An 18,115-nucleotide genomic window follows, 5' to 3' on the forward strand; every position below is an offset into this window, starting at 1 on the left:
CGTGAACCAGCATTCTAGGCCTCTCTCCTTCAGCAGAACCTTGGGCTTGTGAAGGTTACTAGAGTGTGCAGGAGAGAGAGTGGGGAAGGAAGAAGAGACCCATCTGGAAGCCAAGGTAGGAAGTGGCCACAGGGGCTCTGGAGCTGGGAGCAGGGTCCAGGCTGGGGGCCCTACACTGGGAGGGGTGGGGGTGAGTGAGGAATAGAACTGGACTCCTTTCAGGAAGTCGGAGCCAAGAGGGGCTGTCCATCCTTAAACAGAGACCAAAAAGCCCCGTGCCCCTCCTGGACTAGGGCACAGTGTGGGGCCGAACTCTTTTCCTCCCCATGGTGAAATTGGGGTCAAGACTCCAACATGCAAACTGGTGATAAACTAGAGACCCAAGAGGGCTCTGGAAAAGCAGGACCCTCAAGGAGGCCCAAGTACAGGGCTCCCCAGGAACAGCCGTTGCAGAAAGCAAGGACACAGACAAAACTTAGGAAGCCCGGAGGTGCAGCCCCAACGGCCGCAGAGCTCCGCTCAGGGTGCCCTCTGAGGAATGTCTGCGGGGCATCTGGGCTGAGCTGCAGGGTAGTCTGGGGCCCAGCCTGCCGTAAGCGGCTTTAGGTAGGTGGTCGTACTCGCCGGCTCAGCTGCTTCTTCAGACCTCGGGGATACGCACAAGGCGCCAGGGGCTGAGGCTGGAGGTGCTAGGCCCGGCAGGTGCACACCCGAGGAGCCCAGCCGCTAACCACCCGCCGCTTCCCGCTCGGCCCCCCGTTGCCCGCCTGGAGGTCGCCCACGTGACTTCCCGGGCTCGCCCCGCCCCCGCCGCGCGATACCAAGACCCGGGCGCGAGATCCGTCCCGCCGGGCGATGGCGCGCAGGCGCGGCCGTGGCGGCCTGTCGGCGCTCCCGGCCTGCTCTGCGCGCGCTGACGTCGCGCAGCCTCGTCCCTCGCCGTCGCCGCCGCCGCCGCCGCCATTGGAGTCGGCTCCTCGTCAGTGCGTCCCGTCCAGGCTTGTTGCCCTGCGCCGCGCCTCGCGAGCGCCCCGCGCGCCCAGTAGTCGCCGCCGCCGCCGCGCGGCCGGCGCCCGGGGAGGAGGCGGCGGGCCCTGGGCCGCGAGAGCGCGGGTGACAGGCCCGGCCTCGCGGGGAGGCCCGAGCCGGCGGGCGCCTCGGCCCCGCGCCTCGCCGGGCTGTTCATGAAGCATGTCGGCCACCAGCGTGGACCCCCAGGTAGGGGGCCGGGGGGCCGGGGGCGCGGGGCGTCGGGGGCGCCGGTGACCGCGGGACCCGTTCGGGCCGGAGCGCGCCGCACGCCTGGGACGGGTGCTTGTGAATAACTTTGTGTTTCCCTCTTGCCCGGGTTCCGTCTGCACGCACGTCCCGGCCTGCGGCGACACAGAGAACAAAAGGACAAGATAATAAAGGTAAGCCAGGGGGGCACGGGCTGTGCAGGTCCTGGAGTGGCGGAGGAGGGGCAGGAGCCCCCCGAGAGACAGCGGACGATGCGGGGGAAGGAAAGGTCCAGGAAGGGCATCTGGAACCGGAAACTTTTCTCCCGTGTGCTTCCGGGAGATAAAATTCTAGGTTGTAACATTTGGGGAGGTTTGACAGTCTGAAAACAGGGGCTTTTCAAGAAGTAAATAAATGGGTGGTTAGAGTGATCCCCCTCCTCCCCACTGCAGGAGGGCGGATCGGAGTGGGGGAGGGGAGGCGGCGGCCGGGGGGGCGCTGGCTGGCTGCAGGCGCGCTGGGCGGCTCCGGGGCCACCCTGCCAGCTAGCTCGGGACCCCAGCAGTTACAGCCCTTGCTTTCTGAGTCTCCGGTCATCTCTTGTGATTTTGTGGCTTCGGATAAACCCCCAAAACTCACTCTGGTGCAAACCCGTAAGTGACACTTGGTGTTTACTGGGTAGACGGTTTTTAACCAGTGTGTGTTACTCGGGTGTAACCAAATATGGTTCATCATGTTTTAAGATTGGAAACGGCCCAACACTTTATTTACCTTTGCTTTCCTTTTTTGGCTGAGCATTGTAACAGTGGAAAGTAAGTGGAGAGCGGGACAGCAATGAGTCCAGAAACGTCATTCTTACAGCCCCTCCCAGCTGTGCTGGAAGCCCCCGGGGTCTCTGTCCTGCACGCTGGGGCCTGTGGAAGCGCCCATCTCTGTTTGGCCTACGTGGTCTTCCCAGACCACACCGCCTTTACCGGAACCCAGTTACAAGTGCCTTGCGTTATTTTGTCTGCACTTGTATCCTGTCAACTTCTACCAAATTATGACTAAATCTTCATCAAAAACAATCAAAATTGGGACGCCTGGGTGGCTCAGATGGTTGGGCGTCTGCCTTCAGCTCAGGTCATGGTCCCAGGGTCCTGGGATCAAGCCCCACATCGGGCTCCTGGTTCAGCGGGGAGCCTGCTTCTCCCTCTCCCTCTGCCTCTCTCCCTGCTCATGCTCGCTCGCTCTCTCTGTGTCTCAAATGAGTAAATAAAATTTTTTTAAAAAAATTCTAAAAAATTCTAAAAAATCAAAATTATCAGAAGTTCTGCATCACCATTGTAGGTAGTTATGTAAATATCAGTGGGATATTGATCGTGTTCTTTTTTAAATAAAAGCAACTTCTAGGAATTGATGGATGTAGATTTTACAGCTTTTGATTTCTATGCTTAGAAGTGATTTTTTTTTAATTCAAAGATAATATTTTTCAATTTCTTCTTCTAGTACAAAATGGTTCTTTGCATCAGAAGGATACGGTCCATGACAATGACTTTGAGCCCTACCTTTCTGGACAGTCAAATCAGGTGAGTTGTTGTTGTTGTTTTTAATAACCTACTTTCTATGTTAGTTTTTCTTGAGTTTTGTAATGCACCTTTAGTGTTACGTTTCTGACTTTATTATCCTAACAACCAAGAAACACAATATAAAATATTAGAAGTAACATGCTGACGACTTGCTTGGACGAGTAGCCTTGAGCTACACGTGGGGCATGGGTGGGGCTGGTGTGCTCTCCGGAGGAAGCAGTGTCTCATGGGGGCGGTATGCACGTGGACTTCTGTTGGCCTCAGCATTGGTGACTTAGTGATGCACTGCTTTCGACAGAGTGGAGGTGTGCGGAGTTCTTTGAAACTTCCTGGTGAGTTGTTTTGGCTCTGGGCATTAGAATTGTGGTGTAGGAGAGCATCTAAGAACCAAGCTCTGGAGTCAGACTTTGGCCTTGGGTTCAAATCTTTGCTCCATCACTGACTCCATGACACTTCCTTAGGTGGCTTGCCTTCTCTGTGTCTCAGGTCCCTTTTCTGTAGAACTGGTTGTGGTAACTGCTCACATAAAATTGTTAGGAGGGTAACAGGAGGTGGGCCACGTGAAGCTCCAGCTGGTAGCTGTGCAGGCCCCGGTAGGTCACAGCTGCCCGTTTCTTAGGTACTTGGCACTACAGATGTCTTGGACTGGAACATTCTTTGAGGTGTGTGTGTTGTAGGGTGTTTAGCAGCCTTCCTGGCCTTCATCCACAAGATGCCATGAGTAACTGACTCCCCGACACACACACCAGCGGGACAACCAGAAATGTCTCGGCAGTGTCTCCTGGGGGCTGGCTTGCCCTTGTTAAACCCCCCGGGTAGTTTAGAGGTTGGTTTAAGCATGTTGTTTCCCCCCTTTTTTTTTTTTTTTTTTTTGAGAGAGAATGAGAGAGAGAGCACGAGAGGGGGGAGGGTCAGAGGGCGAAGCAGACTCCCTGCTGAGCAGGGAGCCCGATGCGGGACTCGATCCAGGGACTCCAGGATCATGACCTGAGCCGAAGGCAGTCGCTTGACCAACTGAGCCACCCAGGCGCCCCATGATGTCTACCACTTTTTTTTTTTTTTTTTTAAAGATTTTATTTATTTATTTGACAGAGAGACATAGTGAGAGCAGGAACACAAGCAGGGGGAGTGGGAGAGGGAGAAGCAGGCTTCCCGCAGAGCAGGGAGCCCGATGTGGGACTCGATCCCAGGACCCTGGGATCACGACCCGAGCCGAAGGCAGACGCTTAACGACTGAGCCACCCAGGCGCCCTGTCTACCACTTTTTAAATGTACTATGTTTGTTTGCTTTAGAATGAAACCAAGTTTAGCCTCTTCTTGCAGAGGAATAAAGTTATTTTGCCTCTTTTTTTTCCTAGCCTGCTCTTATCTAAAGTGTCTTAGAACTTAGAACTTTTCCCCATCTTTGTCCTTCTTATTGCATTGAGCAGGTCAGCAGCAAAAGCACCCAGGAGACTCTTTATAGATATAGAGCCCCCCCCCCCCCAAGAATCCGCCCTCCTCTGGGCAGGACCAGGTGCTGCAGAGGAGAACTGCCCTGGCCTCAGCGATGCATTGCCAGAGACAATGGCAGGCAGTTAAATGGACTTATTTTATCTTGGTATCTTATTTGTTCCTTACGTGATTTGACTATCCTAGCAGTAGTGTGTTCTAAGTTTTAACCAGAGAAAAGTGGTGGGGGGATTGCTTCAAATACACTTGAAGTGTTTTTATAAGGCAGGAGCTTTCATGTTAATTGGGAGGCCTTGGTTGGAAGTGGAGCAGATGATTTTCCGTCAGGAGGGTAGTTACAGCTGTTCACCCTGGGGAAGCCAGCTGCGAAGACCGCTTTAGGTAGACGCTCCGTGAACAGCCATAAAACAGTCGCTGTTTGTCCCGGCTGTTAGCGTGTGTAGTTTTCAGCAAGATGGTTAATCAGCACATTGCTTAAGAGTAAATCCACGTTCTTGGCTGCGAACAGGTTTTCCAGGAACACCCCACTGTTGGAGTGTAGGAAGCAGGTAACACCGGAGAGCTCTTAGGTCCTAATTCTCCTGGTCCTCTTGTTCTGTGGATGAAGAAGTGGGACCGGAGAAGCCTGGTTTGCCCAAGTGATGGAGCCAGTTTGTGGCAGAGCTCCGTTCCCCAGTGATGGGGTGGGAGGGTGGGGGGACGTGTCTCTTCCCGCACACGGCAAGGGCTCCTTTTGTGCTTGTGTCTGTTACTCCTTTCTTCCTGGGGGGGGGGGGGCACCATGCAGTGTGGCCTCCTTGCAGACAAGCCCATGGGAATGGATGACACGTCCCGTTTTGGACTCTGCTGGTGAAGATTGCTGTTGAGGAAAGAAAGCGCCTGCATGCTGGTCGTCCGGGTCTCGGATTGAGGGTACGGCTGCTGCTGAGTGAGTGAGAGAAGTGGTTTGGGGGGCCGGGAGCCGCACGCCTGCAGTCGCCCGCCGTGTGCTCGTCTCGAGTGACGTGTCGATGAGCGACAGGCTGCACGTATGTGAAGGTGCACACGGTGACTCGTCCTGTGCGCGGCCACCACGGTGAAGGCGGTGGGTAGAGCCGGCAGCCCTGCGGTGCTTTGTGGTTTGTTTCACCCAGATGTTTGTAGTAGCAAGTTGGAGCCTCTTTCTGTTTTTTGTGTTTGAAGTTTTAATACCTGGGATGATTAGGAAAGTGTTTCAGAGCAGGCCTTTCAAGTTAATTTAACTTGGAATGCACTGTAACGGAAGTGTTGTCCTCGGGGCGGGTGATTTTTTTCCCCCACAGAAAAGTCTTGGGACACTGCTTCTGGTGTGTTTTTTTCCTTCCTGGTTGCCCCCAGGACCATCCTACATTGACGTAGCAGCTCTGGGTCTCCATGTGTGACACGGAACACGTTTTAGTCAGCTTTAGAGAAGGGGGGAGGGAGAACCCTGGGGAGCAGAGGGGCTCTGGGTGGGGCTTTGGGGGAGGGGTTATGGAGGGGCTCTGGGTGGGGATTCTGGGGGAGGGGTTCTAGCTGAGGATTCTGGGAGAGGTGGCTCTGGGTGGGGATTCTGGGGGAGGGGCTCTGGGTGGGATTCTGGGCAAGGGGTTCTGGAGAAATTCTGGGGGCAGCATTCTGGGTGGGAATGCTGGGGGAGGAGGGGCCCTGGGTGGGGATTCTGGGGGAGGGGCCAGGCAGTGTGGGCACTGTGGGAGTTAAGCAAGGGCAGCTGGGACTACGTACTCAGTTGTCAACAGATTCGTTTGCCTGGTCATGTGAGACAGGGACAGAAGGGAACAGGAGTAAACTTTCCTAGTTTTTTCTCAATAATTCAGTTGTGCTGTCAGTGTAATAGGACATGTTCACTTTATAGGAATGTTGTGTAAACTCTCCTGTTCCGAGTCTCAGTGCTGGTCGCTTGTAGTTGGTTTCAGCTCATCCTGAAGCATTGTTCTGGAAAGCCGTGCCAGCCGTCACCCCGGTGCAGGGAGGCCTGCTCTGCACGTGGAGCAGGACCACCTGAGTGCTAGCGGGGGGTGCTTTAGGGTCAGGGTGTCCTGGGCTCTCTGTGTCTCTTCATGGACCTGGTACGCCAGCTCTCAGAAGTTACCTCCGGGTTAAGTTGAAATCTGTACCTCCTTACGCTTTGCAGGGAGCTTTTGTCTGGCCTGGAGAGGTGTTTGGTTTATAAAGACAAACTTGTCTTGAAAATTGTGCTCAGCTGTCGCCCAGGGTTTCTGGCAGGTTGGGGGGTTTCACCCAGCAGTACAAAGCCAGGCTACACCGATGCCCTGTTGGTGGCCTATGTCACATGAAGAGCCCATGAGCCCCGTGGCTTATGGCTCGCTCTGTGCTGGGCCGTTGTGGTGGGCTTGGGTGACAGGAGGGGCTGGCGAGGAGCGCATGGTCTTGTAGGCTGTAGCCTCCAGTGATGCCAGCCAGCCAGTGGGGACAGGTCATCACGGAGTGCGGCTGGCGGGGCCTAGTGGTATCTTTGCGTACTTCTCGTTGTCTCCTTTCTCAAAACTACGTACCTCCAGCTGGAGACAAAGGCACACGTCCTCTGTGTCAGAAACCGGGCTCCCTGCACACAGCCCCACCAGGCGAGGGCCTGCAGCCACAGTCCTCTTGCTCAGGGACACACGCAGCTGGACCTGTATCCCCAGGGCTTCTGCCACGTGCACCTGCTGGGCCTCAGAGCTTCGTGCCCAGCATCTGTGTCCCTTTGATCCTTTCCCTGTTTACTTAATTTACTTAAGCTTCAGTTCTGGCCATTCAGAATGAGTTCCTTTTCTTCTTCTTTTAGTGTCGCTAAATGTTTTTAAGTATGAAAAAGTTTGAATTTTAGGGTAGATTATTGTGTTTTATTATGGTTTTTCAGTGAAAATGATGTACGGATAATAGCCACTGACTTTGAAATCTGTGTTGTCTGGAGTGCCCGTTTTTTTTTTTATCATTTTGGATGTGGCTTCAAGGAAGCACCCGAAGAGTCCAGCGCCTGGCAGTGTCTTTTCTTACTTCTGTTGCCTAATCTTGCCCTGAAGATGTGTCAGCCTCCCTCTTTTGCGGTCCTGTATTTTACCAAAGGCTACATGTAGAATGTGTGTGAGAGCATCGGTCAGCGTGGTGGTTTTACCTGTGTTGTCCTTATGGAGATTTGTCGCGTGGCCGACATGCTGAGGGAAAGCCCGGCGTGTGTTTGCACTCCTCAGCGTGTGCGCCTGCATCCCTGGTACCTGGACTTCTCTTTGGCAGCCCTGGGTGCACAGCGGGCTGAGTAGGCTGCTTGTTTGGTGTCAACGAGCTAGGCTGAGCCATGGTCAGTGGCAGTGTGTCCGTTGGGAGCAAGCGTTCCGGGCTGCGTCTGGCCTTGTTCGGGGTGGGGCCCCGTCAATGGGGGTCACATTCCAGATCACCTTCACAAGTGAGTAGAATGTCAGTTTTTCTGGAAGTTGAGGCTGGAGCCATCAGCCCCAACGCATTGCAGATGGACCGACAGACTGACCGGGGCCGCTGGGAGGGGAGTGTGTGGTCCAGAGAGCAAGTAAGGGGGTGAACACATCCAGGTCTTCTTACAGGATGAATGACTGACTTCACAGAGTTTTGCAGACTGATTTGTTGCTTGGCTTTCAGAGCTTCGAAAGAAAGATGACCGGTGTAGCAGGAAATAGCTGCCGGTCAGATGGGGTATAGGCAGAAGGTAGGCTCACACACACGGCCTGCCAGGCGCCCCTCGTGCCCCGGTGAGGATGGGCAGCGTTGGGAGGAGGCGGGCAGGGCTGGCATGGAGCCCAGCTCCTGGGTGTTGGTGGTGGGCTGCTCGGGGAGTGCCAGGGCCTGTGCGGAGGAGGACCGTGTGAATGCTAGTGCAGGGTGCACCGCGGTGCCCGGTGGCTCAGCTCCTGGTGGGCCTGCAGCCACCCGTGGACGCTCTCGCTGCAGGACCGCTCCTTCATCTGGCAACCAGAAGTGAGTCTTCGTTGCTTTCGCTATAAGAACATAGTGCTCAAAACAACAACAACAACAACATAGCGCTCAGGGGGGAGGGGGTTGAGTCCTCATAGCCAGGGCTGACCCTTCGCTCGCAGACACACCCTTGCCTCCGTCTGCCTCCGGAGCAGAGATGCGGGATTCAGGGGATGCCGACTGGGTTGCTTCATCTTTGCCCTGGACAGTCCTGCTTCCGTGGAAGCCACTGAGAACCGCCTCTGCACAGCGGGGTCCGTGGGACTGGAATGCTAGGTTTCTCCACTCACCAGTAGGACTTTAAGTGGTTACTGTAACATACGTTGTTTCGGGTCTTAAGTTATGTCCTGTTGTGGTTAAGAGTTAAGTGTGAGTCACGAGTGAGGTACCGACCCTGTGGGAGTCCCGTGCAGAGAGCACCTGGCGTCTCGTGAACTGTCTTTGGATGCTGAGGTCCAGCGACCAAGGCTTTGGTCCGTGGGGCTGCCCCTCACCTCGCAGAGCATGTCCTCTGCCCAGACCTGGTGATTTGCTCTCTCTCTCGATTGGCCCCTTCAAGAGGCTTCTTTGAGGGCCCAGGTTGGGTGCGGGGAAACTGAGGGAGAGGTTATAGGAAAGGGGCCAGAATCACTGAAATCCTTTCAAGGGAGGGTAGCTCCAGCTGTTCCGAGGCTTGTAGAACATTGATGGTGGCCATTTGTTGTCTTTTTTTTTTTTTTAAACTTCCTGAGCATCTTAAGGATTTTTGTTGCAGGGGAAATAGTTAATTGCATTTTAAAAACTGATTTTGGAATAGTCTGCTGTCAAGGGGAGCAGCGAACAGGAAGGAACTGTGATGCTTGAAGCCCCATGAATCCTAGATGGGACAGGGAGGGGGGAGGTGGCCGTGGAGACTGGCAGCCAGGGGGCTGGGTCACCACAGTCGTGTATTGTGCTGGGACTGCTGGGGGAGCAGCCTGTTCTCCATAGGGTCCTCTGGGGGTCTGCAGAGTTACTCCGCGTTCCCATTGCAGGGAAGCAGAGATGCTTGCTTGTCTGGCACTCCAGCCCCCCGTGGCTGCCTCAGCCCAGCTCCCACCTTGGCGGTCCCTGGGACTGGAGGTGGCAGCAGACCCCCTGTGCCAGCCGGGGCAGCAGGTGTTCTCACCTGAAGATAGGTGTGGGGTTGGAGGAGGAGGAGGAGGTCTCTAGCCAGTGCTCTCCATGTAGAACTTTCTGGTTATTTGGGGTGGAAGGTAGGGGAGAGGATGGGGACCAGTCAGAAGATGGTGTCACAGACTGGGAAGCTTGCCGCTGCCCCCCACTCTTGTTTTCCTTTGCAGCCTTTCCACTTTTAGGTCAGCTGCCCTGGGTGGGAAGCCTCCCCCCCAACACCCCCCAGCACTCACGCCCCACAGGAAACCATTTAAGTCACCCACAGTGGCATGGCCTGGGGGGCCCAGTTCTGGCCAGACCCCCAATGAGTCTCTCCCCAAGGAGGCGCCTTGTCAGAACTGCTGACCCCAGGTGTAAATCTGCGCCCTGGGCCGGCTTCCAGAAACTCTGAGATGAGCCCCTGCTGCCTCGAGGGGCGGTCCGGCTGCCACACAGGTGGTTCCTCAGTCAGGGACCCCAGGTTTGGTTGGAGCCCGATGTGAGGGCCTCTGCGGCTCAGAGAGCAGGGAGGACACAGAGTTGTGGTGAAGGAGCTGTCAGAGCCACTGTGAGAGCCCAAGGCGACGCCCAGGACAGGGTGGGGATGTGGGATGGCGAGACCCCTTTGGACTCGGAAGAGGGGGTGGGCTGTCAGGAGAGGCGTGTGGGAAAGGGTATTGCGGGGCGGGGGGGGACACCCTGGGCGTGTTGAGCGGTCAGCTTGAGACCAGGCTGTGGGGCGAGTGTCCCTGAGCACCCCAGCTTGTCCTGCAGCTCGGAACCTCTCGTTGCCTGTGAAGCCGTCCTCACCTTCAGTGCTGCCTGTGCTGTCGTGTGCGGGTCAGCACCACTGCCAGCCGGATGGGTCCGCTCCTTGGGGGGGGGAGGGGACTGCCGAGTAGACCGCAGACAGCCAGTGGTAGTGGCTGAGCCTGGTCACGTCAGCTGGACCCAGGACGTTGCAGATGGACACCGGGCTTCTCTCAGTCCTGGCTTTGTTCTCAGTCGGTGCTCTTAGCCTTCCCGTCAGCAGGGACGGTGCTCTGAAGTCAGCCTGTACTTACGTAGGAAATCCCCTCCGGCTTGTGTCTTGAAAGCAGTCTAACTCATCCCGTGCTTGTTTCCCCAGAGTAACAGTTACCCCTCCATGGCGGATCCTTACCTGTCCAGCTATTACCCACCGTCCATCGGATTTCCTTACTCCCTCAATGAGGCACCCTGGTCTACCGGAGGGGACCCTCCGATCCCATACCTCACCACCTATGGACAGCTCAGTAACGGAGACCATCATTTTATGCATGATGCTGTTTTTGGGCAGCCTGGGGGCCTGGGGAACAACATCTATCAGCACAGGTTTAATTTTTTCCCCGAAAACCCTGCCTTCTCAGCCTGGGGGACAAGTGGGTCTCAGGGGCAGCAGGCTCAGAGCTCCGCGTATGGGAGCAGCTACACTTACCCACCAAGCTCTCTGGGTGGCACGATTGTGGATGGGCAGACGGGCTTTCACAGTGACACCCTCAACAAGGCCCCTGGAATGAACAGCCTGGAGCAGGGCATGGTGGGCCTGAAGATCGGGGATGTCACCACCTCTGCCGTCAAGACTGTGGGGTCAGTCGTTAGCAGTGTGGCGATGACTGGTGTCCTTTCTGGCAATGGTGGGACAAGCGTAAATATGCCAGTTTCAAAGCCGACCTCGTGGGCTGCCATTGCCAGCAAGCCGGCAAAACCACAGCCGAAAATGAAAGCAAAGAGCGGACCTGTAATCGGGGCTGCCCTGCCCCCTCCACCGATAAAGCATAACATGGACATTGGCACCTGGGACAACAAGGGGCCCATGCCCAAGGCTCCGGTCCCCCAGCAGGCTCCGGCCCCCCAGTCTGCCCCCCAGTCCCAGCCGGTTGTGCAGCCTCTTCCCGCTCAGCCTCCCCCTTTGGCCCAACCACAGTATCCGAACCCTCAGCAGCCACCCCAAACCCGCTGGGTCGCCCCTCGCAACAGAAATGTGGCATTTGGGCAGAGTGGAGGGACTGGCGGTGATGGTAACTCTCCTGGAAATGCCCAGCCTAATTCTGCCCCCACCGTGGAGTCCCACCCCGTTCTTGAGAAACTGAAAGCTGCCCACAGCTATAACCCTAAAGAGTTTGATTGGAATCTTAAAAGCGGACGTGTGTTCATCATAAAAAGCTACTCTGAGGACGACATCCACCGCTCCATCAAGTACTCCATCTGGTGCAGCACCGAGCATGGCAACAAGCGTCTGGACGGTGCGTTCCGCGCCGCGAGCAGCAAGGGGCCGGTGTACCTGCTTTTCAGCGTCAACGGGAGCGGGCACTTCTGCGGGGTGGCGGAGATGAGGTCGCCCGTGGACTACGGCACGAGCGCTGGGGTCTGGTCTCAGGACAAGTGGAAGGGCAAGTTCGACGTGAAGTGGATCTTCGTCAAGGACGTGCCCAACAACCAGCTCCGGCACATTAGGCTGGAGAACAATGACAACAAGCCGGTCACCAACTCCCGCGACACCCAGGAGGTGCCCTTAGAAAAAGCAAAGCAAGTGCTGAAAATTATTGCTTCCTACAAGCACACAACCTCCATCTTTGACGACTTTTCTCACTATGAGAAGCGCCAGGAGGAGGAGGAGGTGGTGCGCAAGGTGAGTCTGGCTTCCTCAGACACGGGCTCTGGAGGCCCCAGGCCAGAGCCGAGGCTGAAGGCCGTGCGCACTGGGTGGGGCCCGGGGACTGCCAGTTCCCAGTGGCCTGCAGCAGGGGCAGCACGGTCCTGGGAGGGTGTGGGCAGCAGCATTTGCGCTTCCCAAGCATGGTCCCCAGCAGTGATGTGTAAGTGGAATGTCGCTACGTAACTTTTCCGTTTTAAGAGAACATAATGATTGGGACCACAGTGCACAGCCTCTGTCAGGAACACTTAGGAATGACATTTCTGTGGCACTGGGGTGGACCAGCGGGGCTGTTGGGGCTGCAGGCCCTGCCCTCAGCGGGCGGGAAGCCCTGGTCTAGAGGCCGTTGCTTCTTTCTCCCTCAGAAACCCAGTGTCTTGGTCTGGAACTCTGCATCTAGGTGGTAAAGAGCTGGGGGGGGGGGGGGGGTAACAGTGAGCATCTGGAACCCAGAGTGCAAGCCTCGTAGTGGGCCGTGAGGTTGGCTCTGTTTCCCGCCCTGTGACCGAGGAAGTCCCAAGCCTGAGCTGGCGTAGCCCACGGGAGTGACTGTGTGCTGTAGGAGAACAGGGCTCAGACGCCTGTGAGCTGGCCCAGAAGTGGGAAGAATGACAGCGTAACACACTTTGTAAAGCTGGTTTGTCTGAGAGAGTTCATCCCGAGTTTTGCTGTGCTTTTCTGATATTAAAATATCCTTTTCTTAAGCTTCGGTTGACAGTAGATGGGTTTACGGCCCGTTTTAGCTGAAAGGCACGTAATGGGGCCCATAGATAACAGTGCTGTTTGCGGTTTTAGAAGCTACACCTGCTACAGCAAGTTTGTAAGACGTGAAGATGACTTGGTCCCTCGTTCATTGTAGTGGGAAAGAGAGGGGCTTGTCATTACTTCCAGTTAGTGAGAGTCTGTGTTCTAACTCTTTTAGGTATAAAATAAAATATTGAATTGCTGACTTCACAGGGCTAGAGCAGAGGTCATTGGTGATGAAGCTGAAGACCCTTGGTGGGTTTTAGGCAGCTCCTGTGCATGGCTGTGGTTTGTCTTAGATCCTGTGGCACTTGGGTCTTTTCCCGAAGCTCAGTAGGTTCTGGAAGTTGTTTGAGGTTAGGGGTAAATTTCTGCCCATGACCCGGTTGGTGTTTTAAGGTTCTAGGGTCCTAAACGTACGTTAGCGAGTGGGGTTTGGGAAGAGGAAGTCTTTGAGTTGGTCCATGGAGTCCTGCCTGCAGGCAGACTGAGGCCGTTCACGGCTTTGAGCTGTCCTCCAGTGAGCTCGAGAGGGAATTGAAATTCCACCAGAACACTGCCGGTGTGCTTCTTCTTAGACCCGTGTCTCCATGTCTCAGGCCGAGTTTGATTGCAACATTTTAAGGAAGGACCGACGGGGCTTCTGACCCTATTGATGAGAAGCCAGACAGGCAGACGTGGGGAGAGGTGGGTCTGTGTGTGAGGGGAAGCACACCTGGCCAGAGGGGCCTTGCCTCGAGCAGGTGGATGCCGTGGGTGGGTGGCTCTCGGAGGCCTGGTCCCCGTGCTGCCGTGGCCTGGCCAGTGCGGGCGGGGTGCACCGGTCCCAGGCAGGGCCACAGCCCCCCGGGCAGCCTGGGACCTCGCTTCTGAGGGAGTGTGTGTGGCATGTTCACTCAGTTTGTTAAACTCTTTTTCTTTTTACAGGAACGGCAGAGTCGAAACAAACAATAAGGATGAACTGGCATCTTCTGTGTTCTGACATTTGACTGAAAAAGTTTAAGAACGTGTGCTTGGTGCTGTTGTCTTGTGCAGGGCCTGACTCGTTGCATCTTTATGCTCTTTGTCTTTTATTTTTGCCCAGATGGATCTGCGTTCATTTGTATTTTTCTATGTATTATAGTATTACAGAGCTCACTAATAAAGGAATGTGTTTTGTCCGCTTATCAGTCAGACCTAACGTGAAACACAAGCACCCTTCACGACAGAACAGAAAACCTCATACGTCCCAAAGGTTCTCTTGTTGTTTGGCAGAAGTTATGTTCTTACTCTGAGTCACTGTCACTTAACATCTTTATAGGGGACTTTCTCACCCTTTCTTACTTTCTAGCAAACATGAGAAACCATGGCTTGTTTTGTCATTTACTGTATTCTGTTAAAATACTTTTCAAAATGCTGAAATCAACAGGTTAATGATCACCTTGTTTGGCCAGTTTGCTATTTTTATTGCCCATTATCTGTCTAAAATGCTAGTCTGTCCACTTGATTTTTCTACTAGACAGAAAGATAGATTTGAGTTTTTCAGATTCGGTGAGCATGCTGTGTTGGCGCGGAGTGTCCCTCGCGGCTCCTCGACCCCGGCGGGGCGGATGTGGGGTGGCCGGCGGAGGCCTGGGCTCAGCGGTCAGCCGGGCTCAGCTGTGTGCGGCCATCCTGACCCGGCTCTTGACTTGCGAATCCCAGTGCCGTTCTGAGTTGTTTACCCACGACGCTGAGCTTCCCACGTAGGACCTCCAGTGCAGCCAGTGCTGCGACTGTCCTTCCACGGTGTGCGGCGGGTTTCGTTTTCCTGTCGAAGGGGTGAAAAAAAAACAAAAACAAAAAACCTTTGAGAAACTGAGTTTGCTGTCCTGTGTTGTGGAATGAGGGACCTTGAAGAACTCGCTGCCCCCTGGAGTCTGACTCTAAGCATGAAAATGGTGCTCACGCCTGTCGCCCCAGCAGTCTGCACGCGCCCGTTGTAGGGGATCTGACTGTTTAGAGAGCAGGTACCTTCTGAAAACTATCTACTCCAAAAGACCCTCTGAGTTCAAGTTTAAGCTGTATTATTTAGACTTGTATTGAGAACGTGTCACTCTCTGAACTGTTACCGCCTGTACGGAGTCACGGACAACATCGGATAACTTTTCCTCTGGAGAATACAAGCCTTAATAAACAATACCTATTTAGCAAGTCTGCTGTCCTGTCGTTCTTAGCTGCGTCTGAGACGCCGTCTCTGTTGTCTGCAGCAGGGAGCCAGTAATCCCCCGAAACCGCACAGTATCCTAACTTCACTCACCCTGCGCTATGCTTTGTGGAAAAGATTAAAGGAACTTTTTTCTTTTTTTTTTCAATTTTCTCCAGCCCAGTATGGGGCTTGAACTCAGGACCCTGAGATTAGGAGTTGCATGCTCTACTGACTGAGCCAGCCAGGCAACTTCGTGAAGATCCAGTTCTCACTCAGAGTTTGTAGTCCCCTCAACATACTGCAAGCCTTTTCAGACGTAAGCGAAGTTGCAGGAGTTCCGTGAGCGTCCTGCGTCCACTGCCCGGTTGCCCGCACTGACCTTCCTCCGTCCACTCGTCAGCCGCAGACACCAGCATGCTCTCCCTAAGTCAGCATGTGCATCAGGAAGTTTCATGCTTGGGGCGCCTGGGCGGCTCAGTCGGTGAAGCATCTGCCTTCGGCTTGGGTGATGATCCCGGGGTCCTGGGATCGAGCCCCACATCGGGCTCCCTGCTCCCCGGGGAGCCTGCTTCTCCTCCTCCCCGCTTGTGCTCTCTCTTGCTTCTCTTGCTATCTCTGTCTCTCTCAAATAAAATCCTTTTTAAAAAAGGAAGTTTAATGCTTGTACAGTTTGTTTTACTGTTGCAGTAAAATTTACAGACAGATGCAGAAACCTTAAAAGTTTTGAAGTTTGAGATAGAGTTAAGGACACAGGACGTGAGCAGCACCCCAGAACACTTTCTCCCGTGCTTTCCTGGGTGCATGCCCCGCCAGGACCCGGTTGTCGGTGTGTGGGCATGGCAGGTGAACACAGGAAGCCCAGCCCTGCGCCCTGCCAGGTTGAGCTGGAGATTTTCCACTCCCCACCTGGTGAGTATTCTGCCTGTACAAATGCAGTTCTGTTTGCTCAGAATGATTTCTCGGATTTTACTTTGGAAAGTGAGCATCAGACCTTGGGTGCCGTTTTCTTCCGTGTGCTTGGCCACTGGGCTCCCTTAAAAGATTCAGTGGTCCCTAGCTTGCAAGATGACTGGCTGAGCAGCGCCCCCACCTTCCGTTGGGGTTGAAGCAACAGAGGGCCCAGGGCTTTCATGGGCATGCAAGGAGGGGCCGGCTGTTCGTTACTGAGAAGCAGGGGCTGGGACGGCCACTCGGTTTGTCTATGAGATCAGTTCCTTAGATGTCACTGAGTAGGAAGGCTCCCTCCAAACCCTGCCAGCTGGACTGGCCCCTGGGAGTGGAGGTCAGGGGCTGCAGACCGCTGGCTGGCGGGGGAGGGAATCACATCCAAGGAAGGAAAGAACGTGTGTGTTGTGGTGGGGAAGGGCTGTAGGGGTGCATGCACTTCTAAGCAGGACAGGTTTTGCTTATAAAGGGCTGCATGATGTTAGTATCTGCCCCCCAAGCCAACCGAGTCAGCTCTAGCCTTTACCCAAAGGCACGCCATTCACAGGTGACTCTTTTGTGTGGGCATTTAGCTGACGAGAGGGAGTCCCGGAGAGAACGCTGGCTGGACCTGCCTGCCGGTGGCTTCTCCCCAGCTGGGGTTCTGTACCACCTCGCGTGCCTCATGGTCCGAGATCGAGGAGCTCCTCTCCCTCCAGTAGGATGAGGGCAGGTCACTTGCTCAGTTTCCTAGCTGTGGTCAGGGAGTGGGGCCCTTGTTGGGCCTGTGAGGGCGAGCACTGTGGGCAAGCGGCAGGGCCCCTGGGCCTGCACGATGGTCGTGCAGATAAACTTCCGCCTCTCCCTGTTCCCTTGGGCTCTGCCTGCCTGTGCCCCGTGTGGTCCGTCTCCTCTTGCTCAGCTTGGAGTTAATATTTGCATGTTCAGGTTTTTTCCCCCAAAACCAATGTGTTAGAAAAGGTATTTGAACTGTTGTCTTGCATGACATTTTTACTATAATTTTTTCTGTGGATGAGAGGGTGAATTTTTTTGAGCTTGGAACACCCAGTGAACTGTCCCCGAGTCCATCTTTGTTTACTGGAAAGCCCTCCCCCCCCCCCCCCCCCCCCCCCGGGGAGGGGGCCGGGGAGGGGGGGGAAACGGTGCCACTATGGGACCACTCACTGGGAAGTAACTGTTCGGATCCCTCCTTCCCTGGCAGCCGGGCACAGGCTTCGGTGCCCCCTGGATGCGGGGCGGGGGGGTCAGCCCTGCACACAGATGAGGTCTCCTTCCGCTTGTGCCGCCTGCCCTTGCTCGGGAAGAGCCAGTAGTAGGTTTGGGCTGTGCCCCTGCGAGGTGACCTTCCTGTAGGGCAGCTCCGGGAGTGACCTGGGAGGTGCCCCGACCTGCGGTGGCACAGGGCATGAGGGTCAGCTCAGAGGCCTTGCGAGGCCACGCTCTCGATCACCCGCATGGTGTTTGTGGCCCCCCCTCCAAGAGTGTAGCCTACCCTGACTCAGAGTGCCCAACCTCTGCCAACAGCTGGATGGAGCTCAAGGCTCATGGGTGACGTCAAGTGCCTTCTGGACACATGCGGAGTGCCACTGGTGTGCGGCAGTGACCCCAGCTCGTCGTCTCCTTCCTGCCAGCTCTGAGGCCTCAAGACAGACTTGGGCTATCCGAGACTGGCCCGCCAGCTGGAAGCGGACATGGAGACACAGGGTGCCCTGAAGCAGTGGTGTCCCATGCAAGGGTTGACCCAAACACCCAGGTGCCGTGCCCCATGGGAGAGGGCATTCCTGCCAAGTGGAGGGCTCCCGTACCGAAGGCCTGGCCAGCTGAGTGTGGGTGCAGGAGCTGGGGGTGCATTTCTTGTTTTCAGACTTTTTATTTGGAGTAACGACAAGTTTACAGAAGAGTTGCAAGAGCAAGAATAGCACAGAGAATACCTTTTACTTGGATTTGCTTATTAACATTTTGCCCCATTTCCTTGATCATGTGCTTGCAGTGTATGTGCATGTATGCATATGTGTGCGTGTGTGTGTCCATACATGTATGTGTGCATGTAGGTGTGTGTGAATGTAGGTGTGTGTCTAAGTGTGCATGTGTTGTACGTGTTGTATCCAGGTGTGTGTATGCAAGTGTGTTATACATGTGTGTAATCAGATGTACGTGTGTGTGCAGGTTTATGGATGTGTGTGTGTGTGCACGGAGGTTACATGGGTGGAGTTGTGTGTGTGTGCAATTCTGAGGGTGTGAATATGC

At 55.1% G+C, this 18,115-nt stretch overlaps 1 protein-coding gene and 1 long non-coding RNA gene across 2 annotated transcripts in view; one reads left to right on the plus strand and one right to left on the minus strand.

Moving 5' to 3' along the window:
• The first annotated feature begins 1,121 nt into the window (after positions 1-1,121).
• YTHDF1 (YTH N6-methyladenosine RNA binding protein 1) lies at positions 1,122-14,928 on the plus strand. The gene is made up of 5 exons (XM_032387644.1): positions 1,122-1,218; positions 1,388-1,412; positions 2,707-2,786; positions 10,468-11,988; positions 13,684-14,928. Exons 1-5 carry the CDS (start codon positions 1,192-1,194, stop codon positions 13,708-13,710), a joined length of 1,680 nt encoding a protein of 559 aa, XP_032243535.1. The 5' UTR covers positions 1,122-1,191; the 3' UTR covers positions 13,711-14,928.
• The window catches only part of LOC116621705, a 16,288-nt gene continuing 12,630 nt past the window's right edge, over positions 14,458-18,115 (minus strand). Inside the window, exon 3 of the long non-coding RNA XR_004297439.1 lies at positions 14,458-14,545. This is a non-coding gene — a long non-coding RNA (uncharacterized LOC116621705). The remainder of the gene's footprint in view (positions 14,546-18,115) is intronic.

This window comes from Phoca vitulina, unplaced genomic scaffold, assembly GCF_004348235.1.
Source record: "Phoca vitulina isolate PV1807 unplaced genomic scaffold, GSC_HSeal_1.0 scaffold50, whole genome shotgun sequence".
Taxonomy (NCBI): domain Eukaryota; kingdom Metazoa; phylum Chordata; class Mammalia; order Carnivora; family Phocidae; genus Phoca; species Phoca vitulina.